General features: G+C 48.2%; 11 protein-coding genes and 2 non-coding genes across 14 annotated transcripts; 7 read left to right on the top strand and 6 right to left on the bottom strand.

The window, feature by feature from the left end:
• Positions 1 to 111: 111 nt before the first annotated feature.
• FVEG_13849 (glucoamylase) lies at positions 112 to 3,036 on the bottom strand. 2 transcript variants are annotated; one of them, XM_018903197.1, is made up of 3 exons: positions 2,840 to 3,036; positions 1,839 to 2,776; positions 112 to 1,785 (listed from the first exon to the last, which is right to left on the bottom strand). In XM_018903197.1, the coding sequence occupies exons 2-3, from the start codon at positions 2,053 to 2,055 to the stop codon at positions 254 to 256; spliced, it is 1,749 nt and encodes a 582-aa protein (XP_018762242.1). In that variant the 5' UTR covers positions 2,056 to 2,776; positions 2,840 to 3,036; the 3' UTR covers positions 112 to 253. The 2 variants fall into 2 exon arrangements, with proteins under 2 accessions (XP_018762242.1, XP_018762241.1); XM_018903196.1 differs by having other exon boundaries at positions 1,839 to 3,036.
• A 331-nt stretch (positions 3,037 to 3,367) lies between these two features.
• On the top strand, positions 3,368 to 3,449 carry FVEG_17622. Its single transcript has one exon. It is a non-coding gene; the product is annotated as a tRNA-Ser (tRNA).
• Positions 3,450 to 4,087: 638 nt separating this feature from the next.
• FVEG_13850 (hypothetical protein) lies at positions 4,088 to 6,160 on the bottom strand. The gene is made up of 6 exons (XM_018903198.1): positions 5,757 to 6,160; positions 5,514 to 5,659; positions 5,076 to 5,400; positions 4,692 to 4,781; positions 4,394 to 4,645; positions 4,088 to 4,334 (listed from the first exon to the last, which is right to left on the bottom strand). The coding sequence occupies exons 1-6, from the start codon at positions 5,966 to 5,968 to the stop codon at positions 4,262 to 4,264; spliced, it is 1,098 nt and encodes a 365-aa protein (XP_018762243.1). The 5' UTR covers positions 5,969 to 6,160; the 3' UTR covers positions 4,088 to 4,261.
• Positions 6,161 to 6,477: 317 nt separating this feature from the next.
• Positions 6,478 to 7,851, top strand: FVEG_13851 (hypothetical protein). The gene has a single exon (XM_018903199.1). It carries the CDS (start codon positions 6,673 to 6,675, stop codon positions 7,717 to 7,719), a length of 1,047 nt encoding a protein of 348 aa, XP_018762244.1. The 5' UTR covers positions 6,478 to 6,672; the 3' UTR covers positions 7,720 to 7,851.
• A 2,033-nt stretch (positions 7,852 to 9,884) lies between these two features.
• Positions 9,885 to 12,233, bottom strand: FVEG_13852 (hypothetical protein; the record flags this gene model as incomplete). Its single annotated transcript, XM_018903200.1, has 3 exons — positions 9,885 to 10,617; positions 10,676 to 11,012; positions 11,060 to 12,233. The coding sequence occupies 3 exons, from the start codon at positions 12,231 to 12,233 to the stop codon at positions 10,047 to 10,049; spliced, it is 2,082 nt and encodes a 693-aa protein (XP_018762245.1). The 3' UTR covers positions 9,885 to 10,046.
• A 973-nt stretch (positions 12,234 to 13,206) lies between these two features.
• On the bottom strand, positions 13,207 to 14,064 carry FVEG_13853 (hypothetical protein). Its single transcript, XM_018903201.1, has one exon. The coding sequence runs from the start codon at positions 13,954 to 13,956 to the stop codon at positions 13,396 to 13,398; it is 561 nt and encodes a 186-aa protein (XP_018762246.1). The 5' UTR covers positions 13,957 to 14,064; the 3' UTR covers positions 13,207 to 13,395.
• Positions 14,065 to 17,001: 2,937 nt separating this feature from the next.
• FVEG_13854 (hypothetical protein) lies at positions 17,002 to 18,574 on the top strand (the record flags this gene model as incomplete). Its single annotated transcript, XM_018903202.1, has 3 exons — positions 17,002 to 17,223; positions 17,270 to 17,373; positions 17,425 to 18,574. The coding sequence occupies 3 exons, from the start codon at positions 17,002 to 17,004 to the stop codon at positions 18,572 to 18,574; spliced, it is 1,476 nt and encodes a 491-aa protein (XP_018762247.1).
• Positions 18,575 to 21,005: 2,431 nt separating this feature from the next.
• Positions 21,006 to 21,176, top strand: FVEG_17623 (hypothetical protein; the record flags this gene model as incomplete). The annotated part of the gene is made up of 1 exon (XM_018906863.1): positions 21,006 to 21,176. One exon carries the CDS (start codon positions 21,006 to 21,008, stop codon positions 21,174 to 21,176), a length of 171 nt encoding a protein of 56 aa, XP_018762248.1.
• Positions 21,177 to 21,318: 142 nt separating this feature from the next.
• Positions 21,319 to 22,374, bottom strand: FVEG_13855 (hypothetical protein). Its single transcript, XM_018903203.1, has 2 exons — positions 22,159 to 22,374; positions 21,319 to 22,111 (listed from the first exon to the last, which is right to left on the bottom strand). The coding sequence occupies exon 2, from the start codon at positions 22,100 to 22,102 to the stop codon at positions 21,581 to 21,583; it is 522 nt and encodes a 173-aa protein (XP_018762249.1). The 5' UTR covers positions 22,103 to 22,111; positions 22,159 to 22,374; the 3' UTR covers positions 21,319 to 21,580.
• A 741-nt stretch (positions 22,375 to 23,115) lies between these two features.
• FVEG_13856 (hypothetical protein) lies at positions 23,116 to 23,395 on the top strand (the record flags this gene model as incomplete). Its single annotated transcript, XM_018903204.1, has 2 exons — positions 23,116 to 23,249; positions 23,302 to 23,395. 2 exons carry the CDS (start codon positions 23,116 to 23,118, stop codon positions 23,393 to 23,395), a joined length of 228 nt encoding a protein of 75 aa, XP_018762250.1.
• Positions 23,396 to 24,210: 815 nt separating this feature from the next.
• FVEG_17624 lies at positions 24,211 to 24,292 on the top strand. The gene has a single exon. It is a non-coding gene; the product is annotated as a tRNA-Gly (tRNA).
• A 628-nt stretch (positions 24,293 to 24,920) lies between these two features.
• Positions 24,921 to 25,397, bottom strand: FVEG_13857 (hypothetical protein; the record flags this gene model as incomplete). The annotated part of the gene is made up of 2 exons (XM_018903205.1): positions 24,921 to 25,163; positions 25,266 to 25,397. The coding sequence occupies 2 exons, from the start codon at positions 25,395 to 25,397 to the stop codon at positions 24,921 to 24,923; spliced, it is 375 nt and encodes a 124-aa protein (XP_018762251.1).
• A 583-nt stretch (positions 25,398 to 25,980) lies between these two features.
• On the top strand, positions 25,981 to 27,283 carry FVEG_13858 (CMGC/SRPK protein kinase; the record flags this gene model as incomplete). The annotated part of the gene is made up of 2 exons (XM_018903206.1): positions 25,981 to 26,467; positions 26,517 to 27,283. 2 exons carry the CDS (start codon positions 25,981 to 25,983, stop codon positions 27,281 to 27,283), a joined length of 1,254 nt encoding a protein of 417 aa, XP_018762252.1.
• Positions 27,284 to 27,593: the final 310 nt, after the last annotated feature.

The following is a 27,593-nucleotide window of genomic DNA, read 5'->3' as shown; positions in this document are numbered from 1 at the left end:
TCCAACAGCTTGACGAATTCAACACTGAAGATATCAAGATTGTGCAATCTTCCTCCGCGGGGCTAAACATGAGATGCGTCATCTTATGTTATTGTGATGAGGGAAAGGATACCAGTAGTAACAAAGTAATTGTGACCAGTCAATATAACAAGATCGAACCGGAGCATTATTTTGGCTCTTATCTTATCGTAGAACCATTTACATCTATCAAACTTTAAACAAAAACTATTTACAACTTTCATCACACCAACTTCTACCTCCACTCATCGTTGATGGTACTGCTGCTTCCGCACTTGCTGCCCGTCGCCGCACTGTTATTGGGGTCACTCTCCCATGTAACAGTTCCATCACTCGTCTTCTTTATATACTTATACTCAAAGCTGGTATCAGATGGAATCTTGACCTTCACAGTCCACAAGCCCTTGGTGCTCGTGGATTCCTCAAGCGCAATGCCGTCAGCAGGGGCCCAGTTGGAAAGTTGAGTGATCCCGCCAACAATGTAAACCTTCTGGTCCGACGTGACATCAACGTTCTTCACATTGAACGTGATGGTGGTGTCGCAGGCTGGAGCTGCTTCGCAAACAGCAGGCACCTTGTTGGCGTTGCTCTCGCCCCAAGCTGGAGGAACGACGCCAGTACGACGCTCGGCAGCACCGACAAAGGAGGCGTAGGACCAGGTTAGGTGAACAGCTGACTTGGGAGTTCCAGTAGACTTATCGAACTGCTCTGCGAGGGAGCCATCTTTGGGAGTATAGGTCTGCACAACGGCGACAAAGCCATCAGCGTATGAAGTGACAGCCTTGATAATAGCCTTGTATGTCTTGCTGTTCTTGCGATAGGTTCCCTTGGAAACCTTTGGTACAAGGTCACTGAAAAAGGGGAGCGACACACTATCAACTGTGATGGAACCGATCTTGTTCCATTGATAGACAGCAGCGTACAGTTGCTCGGCAGCAGCAAGAGTAGCCAAGTACCAAGGGTTACCGTCGTAGTACACATCCTCACTGTATCGACCGACAGCAGCAGCTTTACCTTTACCTCTGTTTTTGTTGACACCATAGATGGAGCGGAAAGAGTCCACTACTTCCTTGTGGTTCGCAAGAGCCCTTGAAGAACAAGGCTGGAAGGTAGAGTCTGTGCACTTCGAAGAAGGATCAAAGGTGTGAATAGAAGACAGAATGGAGTTGGCATCAAGACCCTTGCGGCCATCGTTGACATTGATGTTCGAGTCGATGTAGCTGCCGGTCCAGAAGCTTTGCATGAAGCAGAGAACACGGGGGGCGTTGGTTGCGCAGTCGGAGCAAGACTTGCCAAGCTTCTTAGCAAGAGCAGCTCCCTCAACCAGAGCACGATGTGAAGCAGAGAGGGTGAAGAACGAAGATCCGTTAACCTCCTCCCAAAGATCGTAACCGGTTCTGTTCCAGAACTTGACGGTGTATGCAAGATCCTTCTCAATGACAGGCCAAACCTTGTTGACGGCCTTGGAGCGGTCGCCGTGAGAAACAAGCCAGTTGGCGTACAGCGTCAATGCAGTAGCTCTCAGAGGAGGGCCATCTCGTTGAGGACGACCCCAGGATCCTGTGAAAGCTGTGAGGTTGACGTGAAACTTGGGTTCCCCAAGGCCGCCTGACTCGGGGCCGCCAGATGGGTTGGTGACGCCCTGGAGCTTGGCTTGGGCAGAGACATATTCGTCGATCTTGCGCTGGAGAGACTTGTCTCCGTGAATGAAGCGCTCAACAAGGACTTTGTATGTCAAGGCGGAGTCTCGGGTCCATGTGTACCAGTCTAGAAAACGTCTCAGTCATCCATTTGCGATACTATCAAGAATATTGACTTACAGTCTGGATCTGTTCTCGATGGACTTGCTACAACGGCGCCAGGTGCAGCGCCTTGGGCTCGCTTGCCATCGGCGCCAATATTGGCAAGCACGCCCTTGATGGAGATGTCGGCCTCTTTGGAAATGAAGCGATCAAGGCTGGAACCGCCTGGTGATGCAGTGACCTGACCTTGGAGGGCAGATAAGGCCGTGAGGCCATACAAGATCTGAGTAAACATTCTCAGTAAATGCCGGAAGAAAGAATGGCAGTGAATAACGATAGACGAAGAGGACTGTTGATTATGCAGATCCCTAGCAGAGTGATGTGACTTATATATCCAACTCAAAAAGACGCGGAATCATTCCCCATCACGAAACCGTCACGTCCTGCATATTTCCGACAGCACTATCGAATTAATTACGCCGAGAATCTCGAACCTCCGTAACCAATGGCAACCTCAACCCCAGAAAACGCGATTTAGCCTCATGACGTTTCTGGGGTAGGTTCGCTGATCATCCCGTCATCCCCGCACTCGAGATGCTCCCCTGGGCTTAGCTCATCAGGTCACATCGGTCCTTTTCACGCACCAGATGAGATCGTGAGTACTCCGTACGGCACGGTAAATATGCTGTTCATAAGTATCGGGCCTTTTGACTTGGTCTATGGAGTAAAGTGAATTGAATCGAGCGTTTTCTCCGGCGGCCGTTGAATCTGACGATATCACATGGGATGGATCTCGGCTATGACTTCGATGAGCCGAAAGCTTAATGATTGGGTGGCTAGACTGCTTTGGGTAATAACCGCGGCAGCCTGAATGTTGGGATGAGATGAGCGTCTATAGCCGCAATCTTTGTCTGCCGCCTTTGACTCCAGGTTCTTTCGAAATGGTGGTTGTTCAATGATTGTATTCGCGACCTAGGTCTTGCTGACAGGACAAGGAATTGTTTGCTGAACCAAACCTGCATCGACAGTGATAACAGGTAGACAATGTTTGAACCGCGTAGGATGAGACATCTACTTACTCGTTGTCACAACATGTTGATTTCTGAATAAACCATGGACTGTTATTATCCACGTTCGCCGTGTTGTATTAATACCTTGGGCAAAACATTCTTGATCTTGGGTTTTGTTTTGCTCTTGTTGGTGATGTAGGGTATCCTGATATCGAAAGGGATAAGCAACCGTGACAGCAAGAGCCGGTTCTTGGGTCAGCTTCTCCAGCCAAAGAGATAGCTAATATAGTTAAAAAGGAAATTATCTTAGTCTGGTTGATCTATTTGTTTGGATTTTCACGCTCCACTTCTTGGTTGGTGTCACCGTTGGGGAAAGAGATATCACTCCACCTTTTTGAAGTTTTTGCTTGAGAGTTGGATGACGTGCCCATAGCTATGCCAGCAGTGCACCACCAAATACAGGTCAACCACACTATAACAACAAGACTTATTGATAATTGGCCAAAATGAACGAGAATAATACCAGCTGCTTTCGTTTTACAGTGTCTGGAAGACTATGAGTCGCATGTTCTGCAGTCCCTGATATCCATTACGTAAGGCGCAGTGGCAGAGTGGTCTAATGCGATAGACTAGAAATCTATTCTCCTCGGAGGCGTCTGTTCGAATCAGGCCTGCGTCGTTTGGATGTCTTTTTGCAATGTCTGGTATATATCTAATACTATGTATGTTCTTATTTTTGGTCTTACATTTGATGAATTGGCTCTATAAAACTTGGTCCCGTAGTTGAATTGTCATTTGTGGATCTGGCATAAGTCTGTGGAGGATACACAACTCCTGGTTGGAAAGTCTTATACGGATCACAGTTACTGGATCACTTAGTTGATAAACCCATTACCCTGTGTCCCTAGTGCTCTTCTTGCTTAATTCTCTACGATTGTGACAGAAATAAATACGACATGACTCGGCTTCTTGTTTGTCACAGATTGATGCCCCTTCCTGCAGGAGGTCGGAGTTGGCTGTTTTGGCAACGAGATCAGCATCAACTCTAGAGGCGACTTCAAAACCTATCTCGTCTGTAAGGCAATCTACGATCTACGACATTGTCTCTCATTGGAATTGTTGATCTGAGCATTGAGAACCAACAAACGAGATATCTCAAAATATGAAGATATCTCCAAGATCGAACGAATTCGGAGATAGTCAGCGTTCCTCATCCAAACCGTCTTACCGACAACCAACAACCAAGAGCCAAGACTCACAGCCCGCTTTCCAAACCGCATGTACAGGACGAAAGCCACAGTTACTGGAATGAAAAGATGAACCAATTGAAACAGAAGTCAATTTCTCGTATACGGGTATCTAAAGTGGGTTTGACCCTTTCCTTCTAGAAGCGAAAACCCCCTTGTTCTCGCCTGAAGGGTCAGCTTACGACATCATTCCACGCAATTCGCTTCTCGCTTCTCACCACGTCCCCAACAATTAATTCTTCACCTAAGGGAGCTTCATCATGCGAGTCCTCTTTACTTCTGGACCATCGTTGCCAAGATATCTGAACGTGTATAGACTGTTGATCTCGTCAGCATATCAAAGTCAGTCAATTGAGAGGGGGGCGGCTGCACGTACCTCCAGTGAAGGTTACCGAGTGCGATATTTCGGCATCCATTGACAAACTTTATGACATCCCTGTCAATGCCCTCACCCCAGAACGGCAGATTCGCCAAGGCCATGTGCCATCTTCGGTAGCAGTCATAGAGCATCTCCCCAATCTGGTCAACCGCTTGCTGATCAGTCATGCCCTGATCCTTCAGGATGAAGATGATGTTACTCTCTTCACCCTGGATCAAATCCTTTCGGTACGAGCACAAGTCGTTTTGTCTGCCGTTGTTAGCGGGGAAAATGGAAGGGTTCTGGAAGGTTTTACAATGTGACTAAATCGCATGTGATTCGTGATATCGCCTGCATTGAGGGATGGTCCATGACGTATTGGGGGATATCGATGCCTTCGGCAAACCTGAATGGCCCAGTTAGTGATGTTCTGTCGCTGTAATTGGCTGACTGCGACGCCTGGAACTTTTTCGCTCAGTGGCCAATTGGGCGCCAATCGAGTCGAACTACCGTGGAATGATTGCTTGCAGGCTTGGCCAGAACCAGGATAGCCTTAGGCGAAGGTGAAACCGCCAACAAACTTAGAAGAGTTTTCCAACCACGCTTGTGGACTTTGGTGTTTTTACAGTGACATTTACAGTGCAGCGACTGAAACCGCGGATCGCAATCAATAAGATGGTAGGGCACGGTCGATACTTACTCCATGAGCCCAATGCAGGGGTAAGCTCCTACGCAACCAGCGCGCATGTCCATGTACTCCTCGATTGTAGGCCGTGTCGCCCTATGCTGGACGCCAACCTGTTGCAGCACGCCGACACAGTACATGGTAAGGTGCTTCTTCCATCGGTACTGTAGACTCGGGCTAGATCGCTCTCTGAAACGCATCCAGCAGGATTGGAGGGTATGTCGCAGTGGGTTCTCGTCGGGTGAGACAACGGGATGGATATTATCGAGGGTCGAGAGTGTATAGATGACTTCTTCAGCTGCTTTGATGGGGTCATTGGCAAATTTTCCCTCGTCAAAGGCTATTGTTCTGTTAGCGGAAGCCACTTTTTCTCAGCCGTGGAATTGTATGCAGAAGCGGCGCGGGCCGTGTTAGATAGAATATTGGAGTCGCAGTTGTGTTTGCTTGACTTACGGTCATCGAATGCAAAGACCCATCCATTCCAGTCATTCATCAGTTTAAGTGTTTCGAGATCAGCGTGCGGCGCGCATATTGCGCTCATGTAGGCAATGTCAAGCCGACTCCAGACGGTCGCTGTCTTGTCGCTCATCCGCAATGCACTGTATAATAGGGCTGTTAGCGAGCAATGTCTCAAACACTACCGAGATGGGCGGAGCTGAACCCTTCACCCAGTGAAAATGAAGTGGACTGACTTACGTTTTCAGCCATTCGTCTGATAAAGCTTTCGATGTCTTGTACAAGGGATTGACTTCTGGTTCCACTGCCATAATTGACGAGAACAGCGCTTCTGGAAGTCGTATCCAGTGACCCTCGGGTTCGGCGCCATTGACCGGGTACAGACAGGCATCTTTTGTTGGTGTGGCTTCTCCAGAGCGGCTCGGAGGCGGTGTGATTAGGCTGGGTACCATTTTGCGTATGAGGATTTTCGTTTAGGCCGCAAGGTAAAGATTCGGACTTTGGGGTAGCAAACAAGCTGTTCGTCTACGTGAACGATGGTTTAAGTTAGGCCGGCCTGGTAGGGGACTGGCTACTTTTTGAAAGAGAGTGGGAGCGGAAGATACGGGGTTTAAGGGACTTTGCAACTCCACCACTGACCTGCATGTTGGCTGTTGGTTGATACTCACTAGCTACGTAGTAGGCCTGATTCTTGTATCTGGTCTGTTTGTCCGGTTTGATTAGCATTGCTGAGCAGAGGGAGGGAGGGAGTGTACTGTACGGGCTCGACGCTAGAGATGGTCTCCGAGGACGGTTCCGTATGCGTGCCGGGGATGGTTCCTAGGGGCAGTCTAGACTAAGTTAGTGGAGAGGGGGGGCGGGGATGTAATAAAAGTGGGAGCTTGGACAGGGGGAGGAGGGAAGAAAAAAAGAATTGCCTGCTCTGAACCATCTTCTTGGGTTTATCCTTACATGTTGCTGACAAGCAGTGCCGAGAGTGGACTGTCATTCACCTTCCTGACACATCGACGTGCATAAGAGATACGCGAACGAACCAACAACCAACAACCAACAGACGGACAAACCAACAGCCCGTCACGGAGGTTCGCATTAATTGACTGTCCATTGCAGGCGTAGCTAGCTACCTACCTACCTACCGGCGCATCACCATACGAAAATGGCATCCGAATTACGACGTTCAAGGATCAACTACTCCAGATTGAGCACCTCCAAAGACGAGGTCCGTTTCTTGGAGATTGAACCGGCAAACTCAGTCAATGACCAGGTCATCTGTCGCCTCATCACCCTCCCTCTAAGCCGAGACGTCGAATTCATCGCCATCTCCTCACTGCTCGGCGACCCCGCAGATCAAGACAGAATTATTCTCGACCGAAATCCCATTCCTGTCCCCGTTCACATCGCCCTCGCCCTCAAACATGTCCGAGCCGTTTTCTACCCCGCCGTGAGCAAATCGAGCGAAAGTTTGGGCAGGGACAGAAAATCACCGAATTGGCTGAGGAGCCTTCTCAGGCATTTCGGCGGGAGAGAGGTGGACAACAGGCCGAAGCTGCGGGTATGGATCGACTGCATCTGCATCAACTCGATGGACTCGAGGGAGAACTCCAAGAGCAGAGTCATCATGTACCACGTGTACCAGCGCGCGCAGATGGTAGTGGGCTGGGTGGGACTCAAGATACCGCAGACAGATCTCGGTATCCAGCTCATCCAAGCATTTGACAGTGCAATGCCCGAGACGTGGCAGGAACCTGGCGATAGAGAGGAACACCCCGAGAACTACTCACCGCATCACGAGTGGGCAATTCCCATTATCCACTTATTCGACCCCCAAAGCGACGCTGCCATTGGAACTGCAGACTTTCTCAACAGGAACTTCTTCCACCGCCGCTGGATCCTCGAAGAGATGGCCATGGCCAGGGTACCGACCTTTCTGATTGGTGATGCGATTGTTTCGTGGAAACAATTACTACGAGTCAATCTTGCCATGGAGGAGTTCAAGGATCACGAGTCAAACGTCTGCCCCGCATCTACAAGACCCTTGATACACGAGTTTCCATTGGGCACGATCCATGCATTGCTGGACGAGTTTGAAAAGAGGAAGAAGATGGCAAAGATGGAGTCACTCAATAGCACCTCTGTCACAGGAAGTGTCACGAGCGCAGACTCGATGAGCCATCAGGACTCCAACACGAGGTCGATACCATGAACAAAAGGTTACGGAGTAGAAGGGATATCCATGTTTTAGCAGCTTTGATACCGCTTGATTTCTAGCACTTACGAACTTAGTTCACGTTTCTTATGTTTCAATAAAAATACCAATACGTTTCTAGAACCAATAAGTGGCATTCAGGATGGATCCTCGGTGATAACGCGGACTAGAATCAAGTCAGTTGGCGCTGATTGATCACTACTATCAAGTGGACACATGAAACGTTATGGCTCGAGATGGGGTCATGCAGCTTAAATCACACTCATTCTACCAGTAGCTTCCGATCGACGAAGCTTTTCTGAATCATCGTCGAAACTTGTGTGAAGCATGTTAACCAAACTCAATGTTGATTCCATGCGCTACCGGAGCTACTGTACACCTTCTTTTCTGATGACACTCTGAATGTTACAGCACCGCCTGTCACGAGAGCCAGAACCTCGGTACCGCCAAGCTCAATGCTACTGTGCATCCAGAAACAGGGTCGTATCTACAAGCCTTCCTGATCAGCGTAAAACACTGGAGAAAGGTAACAACGGCCACTAGAACAAATGAGGCCAAGAAACCGAATGAAAAGGACAGAACCATGTAAAGAACTGGTGACAGTTACGCAGACCACCACCATTACGGAGTACCCTTCACTGATTGCATCAGGTGGCTAACCCTGAGACTAGGCCGTAATCCCTAGAGCAACGGTTTTCTTCAGCGGCACCAATTGTTTCTAGCTGCGGGCTGGCGGGTGAGGCTTGACGACAGACCCTTGACCTTGCCAGAATGATATAGCTTCGTCAGCATTGGTTTAACATCTGATACTGACTCGGATCGGTATGACATGACGATAAAGCGGCAATTAGTGCCTTGTTCGATGCTTCACTGCTCAACAGACGATTGCAAGCAAATCGAGCCAAATGAGAGCCCGACACGTCTGTTTGCTGCCATTCAATCCCGCCTGTCCAAGTCCTTGGAGAGTCCGTTACCTTTGCTAGCCAGGGACAGGGTTTATGACTGGGGCAAATTTGCTCTAGTGCAAACGGCTCTGAAAATAGCATGACCATTCTCTGGTGGCTGCTGTTTAGTGCCGAGCTAATGATAGTGGTATGAGGAAATGATAACGACGGGGCAATTGTGCGATCATTGCCAATTGATGTAATCCAATTTAATATTTAACCGTATTCACTATCCAGTACGATTAATTAACCCAATCTCATACGATTGGTATGCCAAGCGACGTGTACACGGATAACAACATGGGCATATCTAATATTACACCACTAAATCAGCTGTCAAAGGAAGCCCGCAAAATATGCCCGCAATCTATCTGGCTACCACCTGCAAGAGGCACTCCAGGACCCTCTTGCTGGGAACAAGTGGGTATGCGCATGCGTTGCAGCAATCAAGCATAGGCTCAATCGTACGCCCTCGTCTAAATAAAATCACTCACCAACGATGGAATACAAACCCCATCCCCATCGCCGCTGTAGAGTAACATGGTCTTGTCTAGTGTGCCCTGAAAATCCAGGCAGTAACCTTGCAGACCGTCCTTTTGCGGTTTGGCGCGTGCTGCGTACATGAGTATTACGAATACTTTGCAACTGCTAGTGGCTCTTCTGCGATATGTTGTTTAGCTCCGGATAGCCTCCGGTCCGCTCCCGCACGTGCGGTCAAGTTTTATATTAACTCGGTTCTGCTCCGGAAAGCACATGTGGCCGAACTGAATGCTAGTGTTTGTTGTTGGTTCCAAAGTTTACGACTCCCACCGGAATTGCATGCATCCTTCAACGAACTTTGTTGGTTCACCTTGCTTCATGCCGAGCTTGCATGATCAGAAAAGTCGGCATTTGGCTGCAAAGTTGTCAGTTGCAGTAGCGTTGTCGTACCCAGTCGTAACGCCGAGGCAAGCTCATTTTGGCCACTGGACCGATGATATATCACATTTCTGCAATCCTCGCCTGCCATGTGGATAAGCGGGATCCACGAGATTTCCAAGCCTAGCGGTGGACAAAATACTTGAGACTCGGTTTAGTGGCAGATCGATGGGATCTTGTGGAGGCAGTCTGACGCTTTCAGTCAGACAGAGGTCAGCTAACAGATAGACAGCGGCAATCCCACGTTCAAGATGCAAAGCCGGCATGTCGATCCATCGTCTGACATGTCGAATAACGAATGAGGGAATATTCAGCGTTTAGATATCCGTAAGTGGTTACCTAGTCTAGTCTAGTGAGCGCTACATATGTGGTTATCTTTCACAAAAACAATCCATCTGATCTGATCTTCCATCCTATCAATTTTTGAGCCTGACCTCCTCGGAGCGATGAGTCAAACGCCGACTAGGACTTTCGGAGCGAGTCCTCCATGACTTGGATGGTCTTTTGAATGGATTCTAGCCCCTCCCGAGCCCGGAGATATGCATCTTCCTTCTCTTTGACCTCTTGAGCCATTCGCTTGAGCTTCTTTTTCATCTCTCTCAGCAATGATTCCTCGCTCCAGTCATCACCGATTTCCTCCCCATCATTTTCAGACCTCGACCTTTTTCTAGCGCTGCTCTCTCCCGATGAACAATCTGATAGTGGCTCGGCAGGCTGTAGCTTAGCAGGTGGGGCGGGTGTTGAAACTGGATGAGACACTGACTGCTCTTCTGTGCCGTCCGACTCGGCCGATGAGGTCGAAGCCTTCGGATCGTGATTGCAAATATGAAGATGTCTTCTCAGATTATAAAGACGTGGGAAGGAAGTCCCTCCCTCTGACCTCTTACAGCCTCTGTTCGGGCATGGAAACGACTGTTCAGGGCTGGATGCTGCATCCTTGTGCGCTTCTTTCTGATGTCGGTTGAGAGTAAAGGATGTTGCAAATGTCTGCTGGCATTTCGGACATACAAAGGAAGATGTGCTCTTCTGGACACTGCTTGCATTTGAGTTTAGTAATTGATGTGACACCACCTAGGTTTTTAATTACGTACCCAGTATTTTGAACTCCCTGATCAACCGATGCAACATTAACCATTGCATTTAATGGCTCTTGGCTGTTCGTGGCTCCGTAGGACTGTAGTATTGAATCTGGAGTGACAGCAGCTGGCAGTGCTTCAGTGATCCCTTCTTTCGACGACGGTTCCATAATCCCTGCACTGTTCCTCGGTAACACGTCAAAAGACAAAAAGACTGGATCTTGAGGAGCAGCTTGAACCAAGTATATGGGATCAACACCGGCGCCATCGTTGTCGAACGGGAGGCTGTCGATAGTAGGGTGCTCAAAGCCTGTCGTACTAGTTTCGGGCATAAAAAAGCTCTGCAGGCCAACTGCTGAATGTTAGAAGTCCCTAAGTGAAGCAGCCAGAACAACTTACAATTGTAGTACGCTTGGTCCGAGTTGTCAAAAAAGTCATAGGCAGCTGGAGCTGGTGAGAACGTCGGAACAGGCGCTTTGAACTTTTCAGGCTCAAGATCACCAGGGCCGAGGATGAACATCCAACAAACACCCCATAGTACCAGCAGTGCAGGCAATATGGTCCAGGGCATTGTCGTACAGACATGCCGCATATTATTAGGAAACTCAAATATTATCTGAGTCGATGCGTTCCTGCATTTCAGCTCCTCGTATGCGGATCTGAATCTCGAGCTCAACCTTCTGATGATTGACGTGATCAAATCAAACAAACCCGTCAATATTGTGTCTTTGAAATCTAGTAAGGAACTGTATCTTCTGAGTATGTCGGAGAGAGTGCCAATAAGGGTCATGAACTCGACAAATTGTACGCATGAAGGGGTACGCTTTGCAGCTTGCAAAAGTGGTAGCAACCGGCTATTGAGGCGGCAGAAACTCCGCGAGCGTAGCGACACTTCAGATAGGAGAGCTCCAAGTTCGTAATCCTGCGATGTCTTTGAAGATGAGGTGTTGAAGGGATCATCATCCTCATGTAATAGATAGCGATGAAACGCAATAAGCTGCTGCCATTCTTCACGGCTGAGACATTCCTCGGGGGACTGGGCTTTGTCGACTTCGATGCATTTTGTTTCAACCATAACCAGGCCGGCATAAATACTTTTGACCTCCGCCACGAGTTGATCCTGGCTAATTGGTCGAGTTTCTGGTTGCCGCATCATCTTTGACTCACTCCCAGGGACTGGACGGGCTGGACTTGGAAGGGAATCGTTTGGCCTCGTGGCTTTTGCAGGGGGCCTTGGCAAGACGTCCGATGGGCTATTGTGGTTGACACATTTTCTAGGTAATACCGGCGCAGGATATCTCGGTAGGTAATTTCCGGAAGAAGTCTCATACTTCGAGTCCACTGCATGCTCTTTGAGCCTGCGGATACCCAGGTCATCTCTCGCCCATGCTCTGCGAGGCCTGTGCTGTGTTTCTTGACGATTGTTAGAGTCAGCCACGGGTGTAACAATACTCAAATCAGCGGTCCAGAGCCAGCGTCCCGCGGGTAGTTGCCCTCTTCGTGACTGAGTCCGTTGCAGACATTCCGGGTCCCCACCGTCATCTTGATCGCGGCCAAGCTGGGAGTCGGCCATGAGGGGTGACGCGGCAAACTCTGCCAACCTTGTTGTGAAAGAAAAAGACTTTTGTAATAGTAAAGTTTCGCATTAAAATGTTGATCTGATCTGGCAGTATCGACCTATTTGAAAGATTGGATATTTGGGGTCAGATCGAGGTTAATGAGTTTGAGGTGCATTTCGGGGTGCAGCGGGGTTGGTTTTGGGGTGCGAGGTGAAGCAGTCAGCGAACCAGTTGCCTTACAGAGCAGAACCAATCAAGGCTGCTCAAAGACGCCTCTTTCAACCCAAGCCCTGGAACGTCGGCGGCTCTACGCGAAACGCAATTGGTCATTCGTGTTGGGCATATTCCTCCAGAGACAGTCGGGTCGTACGTAACGTGGCGAATATCGACGTGCGTGATGTTTATACTTAGGTAGCTGAAGATAAAAATAGAACGTATCATGCACAGATTATTGTTCAACTCATAAAACGATGCACAAATGCTACGTATGGCCTGAGATCTCACTACCTAAGCTTCACCAACCAGCAGTAAACACTGCCGAGATATGCCAGGTCAAAATCATCAGCAATCTTCATCGCTCAACATCGAGAGCAAACTTCGGATCAAGTTTCATAGCCAAACATCTCTAAAGTCGACGTCTCAGCAAAAGATTGCCTGTATGCTGCTATCGCATTTCGTGAATGGCGGTCTCTCAGGTAGGTCTATCCTGTCTCACTATGACAAGCTCACGGACTCATTCAGAAGTAGCTGCTAAGAGATAGATTAACGGTTATAGCTAAACTACCCACATAATAGTGCTTGACCTCTGAAAGGAGGCATTGAATTCCTACGCTCGCGGTTCTTCTTTTCTCTTTGAATGTTTTCTACCAAAACCAGTACGTACCTGAGATTGTCATCTCCACTGGGACCCTAAATGTAAGTCAACGGCATCCATGCTCTTGCTGCAAGTGTTAGGCGATATGAGTGGGAGCGGACTGTCCCAACATCGTGATCAAGGTCGATTGCAAATAAACGGCCCAAGAATTGGCCATAGTAATGTAGTGGTTCGGTATATAGAGGGTTTTGCAAGATATATACATGAAAGGTACTGATGAGAACCCATTATTCAACTCCACTGATGGCACCTTGGTAAACGCGATTCCGCGACGGCACGACAGATCGATTAGACCCATCCATCTACTGAGCACAACCCTCCTTCTTGCCAGTAATCCAGTCTGCGGGTGCAGTTGTATATGAGGACGAGACCAAGTAGCAACTGACACCGTTGTGAGAAAAGCCAGCACAACCGGAGTTGGCGTTACACGCAGCAGCACAGTCGTCCAGAGTCGATAAGTAACCCGTCTGGACACTGAAACCCCCGGTCATGATGTAACCGCATTCGATCTTGAAACCGCCAACGCACTGCCCGTGTGCCGCAGGACAAGTGATACCCTGGGGAGGTACTGCAGCCACTGAAGGAACGGTGGCTGCCTCGGTGGTAGTCTCAGCCGATGTGAAGGTTGTCACAGCAGTGGTCACTGTAGTTTCGGCGGCAGAGGTTACCGATGATTCAATGATAGCAGTGCTTGTTGGCTCGGAAGTCGAGGTCTCGTCGGGCACTGCGGCGGAAGTGGACTCGAGGAGGGCGGTGGTGAAAGTTGTTTCAGAGAAAATGACTGATGAACTTTGGGGTTTGCAGGGGCCAGCTACAGCAACGGCAGCGGCCAAAGAAAGCATGAAGAAACGAGTGGCGACCATGGTGAAGACCAGTGATTTTAAGCAACTAAATGAGTGACCGAAAGAGACAAGAAGAAAGTGAGGTTGATGAAGGTCGAAAGGAACGAGTCTGGTTGTACAGTCAAGTCCCATCCAGTCTTTATTTATCTTTTTATCTTTTTATGGTCCCATCATGTTCCCCAGAGAAGACGTCTCATTTCCACCAAATGCATCTGCGTTCACTCTAACGGGGATGCTTGACTGCAGTGGGAAATACATTTGCGGAATCGAATTTGACAGACCAGTGATTTTAGTGCAAGCAATTCCGCATCATTTTCCCCCTGTGGCTTGCCACCATTCAGATAGCTTACATGCCGAATGGGCGTTACGCTAATGTAGAATCACGGACCTCAAACTCAATAGCGCGAGTCAAGCTGAGCAGAATTGCTTTTCAGCCCAGAAATATCGTTATGTAAGCTTAATTAAAATGGTGTGATTTAATATTAACAGCTAAAGCTTATTCCATATTCGGCTTGCACTTGAAACGTAGGGCCAATAAACCTTCTCGACGGATAAGCTTGAAGCTGGTGAGAAGCGTTTCTCGTGATCAAGACCCCGATTTGCTTCAGCAGATCATGTTCGGCTCTTCATCGCCAGCTTACCCGCTCCTTTCTTGCTATGGGATACCCAGTCTCTCTTTGGAGGTGAGCTCCTCGTTAAGCTGTGCACCCTCCTTCGCCAACCGATCGGCTTCAGTGTTCTACTCCCGCGGAATCCTGAATCTTAACCCCGTACTCATCCCAACGCTCTACTCTGTACCTCCCCGAGAAACGTCTGCCACATATCCACATTGCTTACAACCGCTCCGCTACTTTTTCTCTAGCCCCTGCGCAGCCATGCTTGGATCCACTCTGTTGCACCTTTGACGACATATTCCGAATCAGTCGCTAAGACAAGAGTAGTGAAACCTACGCTTGCCCAGTTCTTGTAACAAAGGGCGCCGATGGTAGCTCGAAGCTCTGCTCTGTTGCTGGTTGGGTTGGCATAATCGCCTAATGGACCCTGCAGACGTTCGTTTACACTCGAAGTGGTGTTTCGTTCTTGAGGCCCGAAGACAAAAGCCCATCCTCCCTTAGGTTCAGCTTGTCCGTTGCCAGGGCATGCACCGTCGGTGTAGATAAGAAAAGACTTCGGATCGTCCACTCGAATAAATCGTGTCACAGGTGGGTGAGCTTTGCGTCCAATGCTTGCGGGAAACAGGCTTTGGGGAGTTGCCGACTGTGGCGGTACAAAGGCTGTTGGTAGGACTTTTCCTCTGCCTATACACATTTCCATGCGGCGGATGGGGTCTAGGCTATCGATATCTAGAGAGCAAGCGCGGTCGAGGTCGTCTTCATATTCTTCTGGACGCCTCACTGGCCATTCGCTTGGGTCCTCCTAAAGGACGTCATCCATGAAACTGTAGTCGGCGCAGCAGAGTCCACAAACGACCAAGCCATGACTACCACAGACCAAACGGCCATCAGCTAATTCAACAGGTCAATCGGGGGCCCACCTCATGTTGATGAAGTCTTGCCTGCGAGATAGATGATTTGCTTTGGTAGGAAAAAATACGTCTCGACGTGAAGAAACTCGCGCCTTGGATATGAGGCTTGAAGTTTTGGCAAAAAACCCTGCGCATCCAATCCAAAGACAAAATTCAGCAGAAAATCGGACAATGATAATGGTAATACTAGGATCATGCAATTGAGTAAATCACTTTCAGATTAATAGGCTGCGAATAGTTCCTGCTATTTGATGCTGTAGGCTTTGACAGCCCGTGAAATGAATTTGGTTGGAGCTTGCTAACGTTTAGATCAACGGTCGCATCGGGAGCGCATGGTGTTAGTCTTCTAACAAAACGACTTCGAGCTACCAAGCAATAGTGGTCCTAAGCAAAGTACTTCAGATTAGGCCAGGCGCAAGTTGTTGCACGGACCGCTCTCAATGAGCGTATGGTGGTTCATATATTTGAGCTGCTATACAAACATCAAAACCAATGATATTTATCAAGAGATGCAATTAATTAGAGAGACAAGAAAAATAGCGCAAAGAAAGGCCAGGGCTTTATGTTGCCAACGTGAATTGATAGATAGGTATTGCTTTCTTCGCATTAGACAATCGCCTTTACTCGGACCCATGGCTGGGCTGTACCAAGTGAGTGCGTGATGAGTCGTCACCAATGCTCAGCACTGTAGTGATATAAACCATCTTACTCAGATCAATCGCTTCAATATACAGATGCCATTATTCTTGCGAAAAGTGGCCAGTAAGCTTTGTCGGCAACTACTATCGCAAGAGTCATTCTTCGAGGAGCGGATGATTAAACCTCCGTGGACATTTGTTCCTCCGACAGGTCAAGTCACCCCACGGCCATCATTGGTCGATTCCAGAGCCTCCAGCTCTGTCTACAAATATCGATTGATAATCGTGACAAGTATCCTAGTATCCTCAGCCGCATCATGACAATATTCAAGCCCAAATCGGAATTAGCAGGCAGCCCTTTAAGACGAGCACTCAAAAGTTTTGATGTCCTGGTCGCGTGAAAGCCGAGACAATAGCGTAGAGGCCTGTATGATGGCGCTTTATGCTGCAGAAGGAAAATTGAAGGAGGCATGATGAAGCTTCAAGGCGCTCAATTGCAAGCCAATATCATATCATGATCTTGACAACAGCATCTCACATAAAGTCACTTTTCGCTCCGAAGACCCCCAAAGGAGGTTCTCCAAAGCCTTTTAACTGCATCCAGTAATTGCAAGCGTCTCAACCCCATCATCAACATGCACCTTCAACAGCCATGCTGCTCCCCCGCACTTCAACATCGGTCTTTTCTTCCTCCGCCACTAAACCACGAGAGTATGAGGCGTCAAGGTCTGGACTGGATCTAGCAAATGTTGATCTGGGGGAATCCGGGGCCCCAGGAAAACCACCCAAAGAGAAGTTCTCCCCCTAGCCACGAGACTCAAGATATATAACATGCCAGATCACTCACTCAATTCTTGGCCTCCTCAGAATCAACTCATCTCTACAACCTCTTGACCATTCATCATGACTGCCTATTCCAAGCGTGGAAGCATCGAGCAAAAGCCTGAAGACAATTTTGTCGAAATGTCAGTTGCCGATGGAGCTGAGAAGCCTGGTGTCCTTATTGACCCAGAGGCAGATTACTCTGGCGCGGTGAAGAAGACGGATCCAGCTGAGATTCGTCTTGTTCGCAAATTGGACTTTCGCATCATGCCTACTCTTTGGGCAATGTACTTCCTCAACTACGTGAGTTTAGTCCTGATTGTTGGGGAGACTGTGCTGATGTTGGTAGCTTGATCGAAATGCTATTGCCCAGGCGCGATTGAACGGTCTTGAAGATCATCTTGGCCTCAAAGGAACACAGTACAACACATGTATCTCGATTCTTTTCGTCGGGTATGATGAATGTCTTCCCCTTTCGTTGCGAGGATGCTAACCTTCGATAAGTTACTTACTCATGCAGATCCCATCCAACATGCTCATCTCCTCGAAACGCGTCCGTCCCTCGCTGTACATGTCAATCTGCATGATGGGCTGGGCCATCGTGTCAGCTTGCACCGCTCTCGTCAAAGACTACAGAGGTCTCGTCGTCGTTCGATTCTTCCTTGGTGTCGCTGAAGCCCCCTTTTATCCTGGGGCCCTTTACCTACTGGCGATCTTCTATACGCGAAAAGAGATTGCTATGCGACTATCGATCTTATACTCAGGCAACATCTTTGCGACGTCCTTCTCCGGCTTGATTGCGGCAGCCACTTTCGGCACCATCGATGGACACCACGGACTTAAGGGCTGGCAGTGGCTCTTCATCATTGAAGGTGTCTTGACCTTTGTAGTCGGCATCATCGGAATCTTCACCCTGGGAGACAGTCCCTTGACGACTCGATGGTTGACCGAAGAAGAACGACAACTTGCACACGATCGAATGCTGCGCGATACTGTTGGCCTGGAGGAGAGTAAGGGAGCCCGAGCTGGATTCTTCCAAGCTATCCGCGACCCTCGCCTGTGGCTCTTCTGCTTTATCCAGAACATGCATCTTTCTGCTTGTTCTTTCAACAACTTCTTCCCCACTGTTGTCGGCTCCCTCGGCTTTAACAGCACCATCACTCTGGTTCTGACTTGCCCTCCTTACCTCGTTTCTGGTTTCTTTGGATACCTCGCCGGATGGTCTTCTGGTCGATTCAACGAGCGAACTTGGCATATCACCACCTGTATGGGGATGGCACTCGTCGGATACATCATCTCTTGTGTTACGCTCAATACGCCTGCGCGGTACATCGCTTGTTTCTTGTTCGCTAGTGGTGCATATGCAGTCAACTCAATGATCCTTGGCTGGGTTTCCGCAACGCTTGGCTCGACAGCTGAGAAGAAGTCGGTCAGCTTGTCAATTGTCAACGTTATAGCCAACGCTTCGTACATTTACACTGCGTATCTGTATCTCAAGTCAGACGGACCGCGATATCTGATCGGAATGGCAAGCAATGCTGGCTTTGCGACTATGTGTATTGCGGGCGTCTGGGCTATGAAGATCTGGCTTGTTAAGACCAACAAGAAGCTTGACCGGGAAGGAAACACAAGCGCTACACGATACGCTTACTAGAGCCTGGCCTAGCATGGGCATTCACTCACATCAGACATGCTCTACTAGTGAATCATGTCTTTCGTCGAAACGATTCAAACCGTCTCGATGGTCCTTCGTCAGTTTGTCACAATGGAGTCATAAACAATCACATGCCATCTCATTGCAATTATCTCTATGCGCACCATGAACCAGAATCATAACCGACTTAACTTCGGTTAGTAGATGCCGGTCAAGACCTCTATCCTGAGGGGTGACCTTCACCTACCCAATAGTCATGATGCCCATGGAGTGCGCCTATGTTTAAACCTCGTATTCAATTGTAGAGGGCCTACTGTGAATGAATGGCTCAATACGTCTCATGGGGGCGATGTAGTCCGTGAAACATGGTTTACTACAGCATTGAACGACGGCTGATGCGCGCAAGCCAACCCGGCATCATTGCAGTGGACCAACCTATAAAAGTCGAATCAGGGCGAGCATGTTCTCCCAGTAAATATCTCTCACCGACTACATTCTGCTGGCCAAAGATATCACCAGAGCTTCCTGCATCCCACATAAGTCTCCGTCATAATAACTCGTCAATAATGGAGCATTATCCCCATGACCGCGATGAGCAGAACCCAAGCCGCCCACCATCTCCCCAGTTTCCAAATGACTGGGAGGGGAACACTATGGAAGTTCGAAACACTCACGATGGCCGTATCGAAATCCACTTAACTTTGTTCAATTGGCCCTGCTCTACCTTTGTCTATATAGTGCCGTTAGACCAAGAAGAGGCCCATCGACTAGTCTACAAGACCCAATGGGAACGGAAGCATTTTATAAGCGAGAAGGTTCAGATGGAACTGGATCTCTTCACTGGCCGTATGTTCGATGACCCTGGCTTTTTGAGCCAGCTGAGGCAACTTGCACAGATATCGCATGATTTGTTGATGGGCGAGTTGACGTTGCATTGCCTTGCACGTTGGCCTCATGAGGCTGCCTTGTGACCCGAGTACAGACGGCGGATGGTGGGTAGAGATTAGTCTACGACGGCTCTCAATCTGAGAGTATCACTTCCTAATATAAGGGGTTTAGTCACTCAGTATCGTAACTAGTACTCATGATCTTCTCATGACATTGGCGATTCAGGCGAGCGAAGATTATTGGTGAAGCTTGTGATGGCCCGTGTACTACAGCGCTCTAGCATCAGTAGTCCATAGAATTAGGGTTGACCATAGGGCGGTAACCACTACCAGGTGCACTGAAGCGCCTGTATTCTTTTCTTCAACGTCTGATCGACAAACCTCCACTTCTTGTCAACCACTGACGGATTCGACGAAATGCTCATATTGCGCACGTAAAATCACGAAGACTACAAAGGAAAAACACATTCAGTTTATCTATCAGCTAGGGCGAGCAAGAGAGGGAAATGATTAACAAAGGATTCGAACCTGCATGTGCTCCTACATGACTACACCCTGTCCCGAACTTATGTAGAACTCTAGGGCAGAGATATCTGAAGTTGAAACGAGACTCAAAGACCGCGGCGGAATGGTGGAGTATTGATGGCCTGTGAACTCACCTCAAGGAATACCATGCGCTTTAAGGTCGTAAGTCCATTTCGCCTCCATGATGCTTCTATCAGCGCTTATGCAGTGACGGCATTAGCTAGCCATTTTATGCACAGCAATAAAACGCGATGGGCCAGTTGCCATGGCTTCGATCAAATGTGAACAAGAATGAAGCATACCACCAATATGCACGTATGGCGAGCTGTCGAATGCTCTAGCTATGCATCTGTAGAAGACATATTCGACCAGACCTGCATTGAGCACCAAACATTTGCTATTATGTTATGCTCAGATCTGCCGGCTTGTTTTAACGTGGAGAAGATCGCCAGCTAGTTCGAAGCTGACTTTGGACTAAAGAATATAACAGTTCACTTACGTTCTCTAGTGAAACTTCTGTTATCCAACAAGGTGGCCTAGGCGATATCTAAGACTGGAAAGTATGGGCGTAAACATATTATATACGAGCGTATTTGATTCGCAAAAACTTGAAAAACCACAGTCTGAAATCACAAACTATCACTTCCAATCTGGAATGCACGTGCTCCAACTATCATCGGCGTTCCTAGACCTTTCCCTCTCATTGGTACTTTGGCATTTCACTCACCGGCTGATCGAAAGCTTGTAATTGCACAGAGATAGTTTGGGTTCGCTAAATTGATTAATAGAGTTGTCTTGGTAATCGATCTATGATCGAAATGGCAACTCTGCTTTGACTCTGACGGCGCAATGCATATGTTGTCTCACGATCCAAGGATGGAAAGTCATTTCAAGACCATCGATTCGTCAATGGATAGTTGAAAACTTGTTTCCACATCTACTAGTTTCTTACTCGTGGAGTCGTGGCATAAAGGCGTCAACGGTGTATGTTATAGTTGATGCGCCAAGCGACATGAAACATGCAGGACACTATTGGAAGCGCCAAGTCTCAGCAGTTCACCGGAACAATCGGAAGTCGCGACGAGGCCTCATTCAGATTTGATGATGGCACCGTGATCAAGGGACCTCTTGATATTCCGGTAAACCCTGCTTCTCATGTTAGCGGTACGGGATTTTGGGCCCAGGGGTAACTTATCTCGAGTGTAATTCGACAGGGGACCGATCCTGGTTCGAACACGTTGTGTAGAAGGGGGACTGCATGCGAAGTCAAGACCTATTTTGCACCCACTCGTAACAGATAAGTCAATGCCACACAATGTTCCTAAAGAAAGAGCCCAGTATAAAGACACAGTGCATGGCGAGAAACTGTCGGTGAAGGTTTGACAGAAACAAGTTAATACCGTGATTCATAGCAAGGGTCAATGCTTTGCCAATACTAGGCCAAATTTGAACTGAGACGCATGCATCGTGACTTAGATATCATCCGCTGTATAGCAGTAAGTCTCATATCCCACTGAAATGGCTTACATGACGCCCAGCTGAAAGGCTGGAGTGAGAGTGTATACTGGCATCATAAAAAGACATATAAACATTGCTAAGATTGATAGAATATGACCTGTGAGCTTGACCCTTCCATCCTCTCGTCAGCGTAAGAGACGACCCGGTCTTTGAACTCGTCGAGATCAAACTGCGTTACCCAACCTTGCTCCTGAAGGGCCTGTACGGCATACACGATCCAAGTCACACAGCTCTGCTGCGGATGCGTGTTCTTTACCGGTAGAGATATAGAGTGAAACAGGTCGTCTAGTTGAGCGAACGTGACATCCTCTGGCACTTCTCCAATAACAATACACCCAAGTGGTTTGACGTTTTCGTCGGGCTTGACATTTTCCTCGGCTCGGAGCCACCAAGTCATGGTAGGGTTGTGCATGCGAAAAGTAACTGGATTGATCTCGGATACATCGGTAGCAGAGAAGGCGTGATAATCTCGTTCCTCGGGACCATCGGGCATGATGATGATGCCCCAATGATAAGCCTCATAGCCAAAGACTCGCCGCTTATCCCCGCGAGAATAGTCACCCCGGTCATACAATGCCACAGCGACTTGCTGTACCATGGCGAACAACTGCGCTTATCAGTCTCCTAGTGCTGCGATACCGCGCGGTGACTAACCAGTTGGAGGGTTCATCCGAAGCCTGAAAGCTCTAAGAAACACGATTGGCTTTGGCAGAACACGATGCGGGGTGGTTAAGACTCGATATCCTGGTGCCAGACCAGGTTCTTTCAATGACCAGCTTCGCTATCCACGGGTTGCGCCGTCTTCAACAAGAGATTGGGCTGGAGTTTAGGCGCGCGATATATGAAACTGATCATCTTGGAATTTCTCCGCGCCCAACGTTCAAAGTGGAGTGACGATCGACATCGCTGGCAACGAAGATTCGTCGAAGGCTAACACGTGATCAGAAGTGAGAGCCAATGAGGCGCCGAACAGTTCACTCAAGACTCGAAAAGAGGAAACAGAGTGGACATGAAAAAAGGTGCAGTGAATGTAGAAAGCAGAAGGTAGTGATCTCGTAAATATCGTATTTCTGCCCCATTACGAGACAGAAACTTGCACCGTAAGCTTATTGGCGCAGGGTATTGGTTGATATCAACCGGAGTGGATTTTTTGCACCTTGTCTCTGAGGAATTACGATATAGGATTCTCAGCCAGGGCATAGCCTCATGCAGTCATCCAGATCAGCTTTGTGTTTTCGTTGCCAACGTGAATAGATCTTGTAAGACTGCCCCATTGTAGCAATGGCCGTAAGGATGTCGCGGTATAGGCTGTTCGTTTCAGCCAGTGATGACAGGAGTCCACTTTGAGCGGGGCTTCAGTCAAGGGAAATGTGATTCGATTTGGGCCTGAAAGTTGAAGCTTAATCGAGCAATGCGGAGAATGACCAGGGCCATGGCAACGGGAACCTTGAAGGTGGAAGGCATGCATAATGCTGCAACTTTCATTTAGCCAAAGTATGGCACTGAATCAAGTATAAAAAGGCCGTCTTGCTCCCCAGTAAACCAAGGCATCTTATAAAAAAGCGATTCCATCATCAAAGAACATCGTCAGCAAAACAGATCTCGCTCATCATGCATTTCCCAACTCTTCTTGCTGGCCTCGCCGCTTTCTCTACCGTTGTAACCGCCATTCCTGCCGAAAAGCCTCACTTCGGTGTCGCCATCCTCGCCATTAACGAGCAGAGGACAGCACCCTTCCTCTCAATGTCCTCCTCGGTGTTCTCGCCCACCAGAAAAACAACAAGCTCACAGAGTTAGACTTCGTCAACGTATACTCGACCGCGAAGGGCGTCAAGCTCCCCAAGATGGATCAGATCAGATGCCAGATGTACAAAGATCAGTATGGCACTGAACCTATCACCAAGGATCTCACTGCGGAGAATGGTGTGTTGTCAGCAAGAAGCCAATCTACCTTGGATGCGTTCTCTGCCGTGTCAAGTCGCAGAAGTAGGCTAGAAGAGTTGGAGTCATTTGGATGTTTTATCTGTCCCATCATATGACAGGCGGAGCTTCGACCATCGAAGAAAGGACCGAGTGTAATGAGACTCGCTTCAATTTGGTCACAATCAACATTGTGAGAGCCCTTGTAACCGCAATTTTATCCCACACTACAAGATTAATGGCAGTGTGAGTCTCTCTCTCTCTCTTTCTCTCTCTCTCTCTGTCGGCAAAGTAGTCGTGGATCTCATCACACTAAAGCCAGAACAAGTCGAAAACTCATCCGCGAAATCACCGTACGTAGCATACTTAAGTGGCTGAACAGGAAGGATGGCAGTAGCCTCATCATTCTCATCGCGGGGAGCAATCTTTCTCGTGACTGGCATGACATTTTCTGTGAAGTGTTGCGCCGGATGACGAGACGTTCGCGGACCTCCGTCGCAGTGGTTAGGGCCTGGTAACATGTTGGTGGTAGTCGTAAGTGCACCGATGCTAGGGTGTCGGTAACAATTTTGAGGTCTGAACATTGTTCTCCGAGAACAGCTTTGCGTCAGTGAGAATGTACACTCGGCCTCGCAAAGCGCCGCAGCAAAGGTAATTGTTTAATTTGCGCATTAGAGCCATTCCGTCAACCAACAACAAAGAGGCTATCGAATCTTCATGCGCTGGTGCTCCTCGCTGTAAACGCCTGGGCTCCAATTGCGGTTCAGTTGTCAACAACATCCAATAGCGTAATTGGTTTAGTGGTAAAATTCTCCGTTGCCATTCGAGCAGCGTCGGGGAGCCCAGGGTTCGATTCCCTGATTACGCAATACCATGTCTGAAGCTGAAGAGCTTCTCTTTTGCTGTTTATGATTCATTTTTGTGGTGTTTTGGATGATTCAATTATGCTCAGCAACATGAGTAGTTTTGCCTTCCTTTGTCGGTTGATCAAGGGGAGGTGGGGCGAATTTACAGGGCGTTATAGAAGGTCTTGGGGCATGCGAGCTACTAATTCCTCCGACGCCTAACCAACATGCTGACAGTATCGGAGTTTATCTCATAACTTCATCTTTCTATACTATTACATTTCGCGAGGCTTTAATTTTAGTTTCCTAGAGACAGCCATAAGCGCTACTTGTTGAGGGGTCGGTAATTAAATCTTCTGCGCATCAGCTGGAGCCTGGCTGTTGGTTTGCAAATTCCTCTTACATTACTTAAAAACTTGTAGCCAGGTCTTACTTCTTTTCCACTCAAGGTTCGATTCCCTGAGTACTGGATCACTATGCTTCAAGCTGAAGACTTTGCCTTTTGCTATTTATGATACTTTTAAGGTCATATCAGTAATAGACATTTAAATCTTATTGTCTGTAAAGCTCTGGAAGCCTATATAAGCTTTATATTAGTCTAATATAAACCTATATAAACAGCGAGTGTAAATCTCTAGTACTTCACTCAATCTATTTCTCTGGCAGGTGTCCGTACCCAATCTCTGGAGCCTCCCATAACTGAGACTCGCCCGGCCAGACTGGTTTACCTGTTGTCTTCTTGGTTGAATCGGGTTTCTCATCGACATGGGTAGAACCGGCATATTCCAGAGTCTCGGAGTCTTTAACGTAGCCATGACTTGAGACGTGAGTGTCGCGACCAAGAGAGTCTTGCGTCTTGTAGCTGAATGTTACATGAGCTCCGAGAGGATCTTTCTGCCGACGACCGTTAATCGTTGTAGTGAAGTGGACTTCGCTTCTATTCGATCATCAGAATCACCAAGATGGGAAAGAAAGTTCGTAGAAGAATAAACATACCGCACAAAGACTGCCTTTGGGTAAAGCTCTGGCTGTTTGGTAGGCGAGAGCAATGAGACGCCGCATACGTTCCTCGGATACAGGGACGTTCCTCTTATGAAAGTAGTATTTGACAATGTTAACAGGAGACATATTAATTCTGATTCTATATGAGTGTACTTGTGAAAGGTATGAAGTAAATGGGAAGGTTTTGAGAGGATAACATTCTGTTTTGTGCCCTTTCAACTTGACCATGATAATTAACCACTTAGTGATCTAAAATTAGTCTTGCATTCTCTTATCATTGACATGATTTCGTGGAAGGCGCGTACTGTTTCAGGTTGACGGACCTCACAACCAACATGCATGAAAACTCCTTTACTCATACGATTTCTCCTGCCAACATGATTTAGAAACCTTGATCGGTCTCCAGAAATCATCAACCAACAATAGAAGCAATGGCCGCAAGCGCTTACACTGAGAAGTCTGTGCACTTATAGAATCATGACAGACTAAGCGATATTTACCACGCGTTATCCAAAGGCTCAAATTACTACGGCGAAGTCGGCTGCAGCTTCCGCCATTCTTGCACATCTTCAGAACTCACATTCTCTCACTCATGCTCCGTATATCATTCTTTTCCTATACGCGACGCGTGTTACCGGCGCGCTGCCGTTTGTTTGATACCCAGTTTTTTGCGACTCATCGCCCTTACTCCAACGCATCCCACAAAGCTATGTCTACACCAAGTGTCAGATATAAGTACATTGAAGAAGTCGAGGTACTTGAAGATTATCGACCTAGAGGCTACCATCCTATTCAGATTAACGATACTCTGCATCATGACCGTTACCAGATAGTGCATAAACTTGGACATGGTACATTTTCAACCGCCTGGCTTGCCCTCGACCGAAATTCATCCACCTACGTTGCAGTGAAGGATGGAACTTCAGACGCAGATAAAGATGAAGTCGATATTCTCTCGAAGCTCGCAATGGCGGATACAGACGAAACAATGATCCCGCAAGTTCTTGACAGTTTCATTGTCAAAGGGCCCAACGGATCACACCTGTGTCTCGTCACGACACCTGCACGATGTAGCCTCATAGATACAAAAGATGCGTCTGACTCAGGTCTCTTCCAACTAGACGTGGCCCGTTCTCTGGCTTTTCAAGTTATAAAAGCTGTGGCCCATGTTCACTCGCGCGGCTATGCCCATGGAGGTTAGTTTCCGATGCCTTCATTCAACCATTTACTAAAGTCTATCGCAAGATCTCCACTTGAGCAACCTATTACTACGACTTCCAGCCTCGCTCAACAACTTGTCGATCGACCAGCTGTATGCAAAGTTCGGTGCTCCGATACTAGAGCCAATTGTTCGTCTAGACGGGTCTGTTGAACCATTACCACCTGGCGTGCCTTCTCATGCTGTTCTCCCTGTCTGGCTTGGCTTACCGAGTGATGAAATCTCCCTGTGCGATGCCAAACTCTTACTGAGTGACTTTGGCGTCGCCTTCCGGCCAGCAGACAAGACAAAATGCGAGTCCAATGCACCCCTTGTTGTCCGCCCTTCCGAGTCTTATTTCGAGCCAACAAAGCCTCTCACCTTCGAATCAGACATATGGAGCCTCAGCTGTCTGATATTTGAGTTGTTTGCCCATCGCTCCCTCATCGACGGCATCATCGCTCCCCAGGACGACATCACTGCGCAACAAGTTCACATGCAGGGGATTCCACCGCCTGAATGGTGGGACAAATGGGACAAGAGCTCAAAATGGTTTGATAGTAAAGGTCAGGCGCTCAGTAACGAGCGGGATATCTGGTCATGGGACAGGCGATTCACCCAATGGATACAAGAGCCGAGAAAATCGGAGGGCATGGAAACCCTCAACTCGGAGGAGGCGGCTGCGCTATTGGACATATTAAGACGAATGCTTGCATGGAAGCCTAAGAATCGACCTCAGGCGCAGCAAATTTTGGAATCGGGATGGGTGAAGGATTGGGCTTTGCCAGCCTACAACAAGACCAAGAAGTCGTGAGAGCATAAGACTTTGCCTACATGAGATATATGCTTGTGTTAGAAAACGACCATAGAAAAGGATTAATAAGCCTATCTGCTCAGTGGAGGATCGGTGAATTGGCATTGTCCGAAGCGTTGTACAGACTTTGAGGCGGTGAAACGTTGTGACTCTTATCACCTTGGCGTATGTCGATATACCCAGCCACCACGGGACCCTCGGACACCTCCGTCACCATCCACGCATTCCGAAGTCCCTCAAAACAAGAAAAGTATCAGTTGATTCCAAACCAGTTCAGGCCATTTATCTTATCTAATCAGTTATATTCGGA

This window comes from Fusarium verticillioides, chromosome 8 (assembly GCF_000149555.1).
Source record: "Fusarium verticillioides 7600 chromosome 8, whole genome shotgun sequence".
Taxonomy (NCBI): domain Eukaryota; kingdom Fungi; phylum Ascomycota; class Sordariomycetes; order Hypocreales; family Nectriaceae; genus Fusarium; species Fusarium verticillioides.
This window is presented reverse-complemented; position numbering and strand designations above follow the sequence as displayed.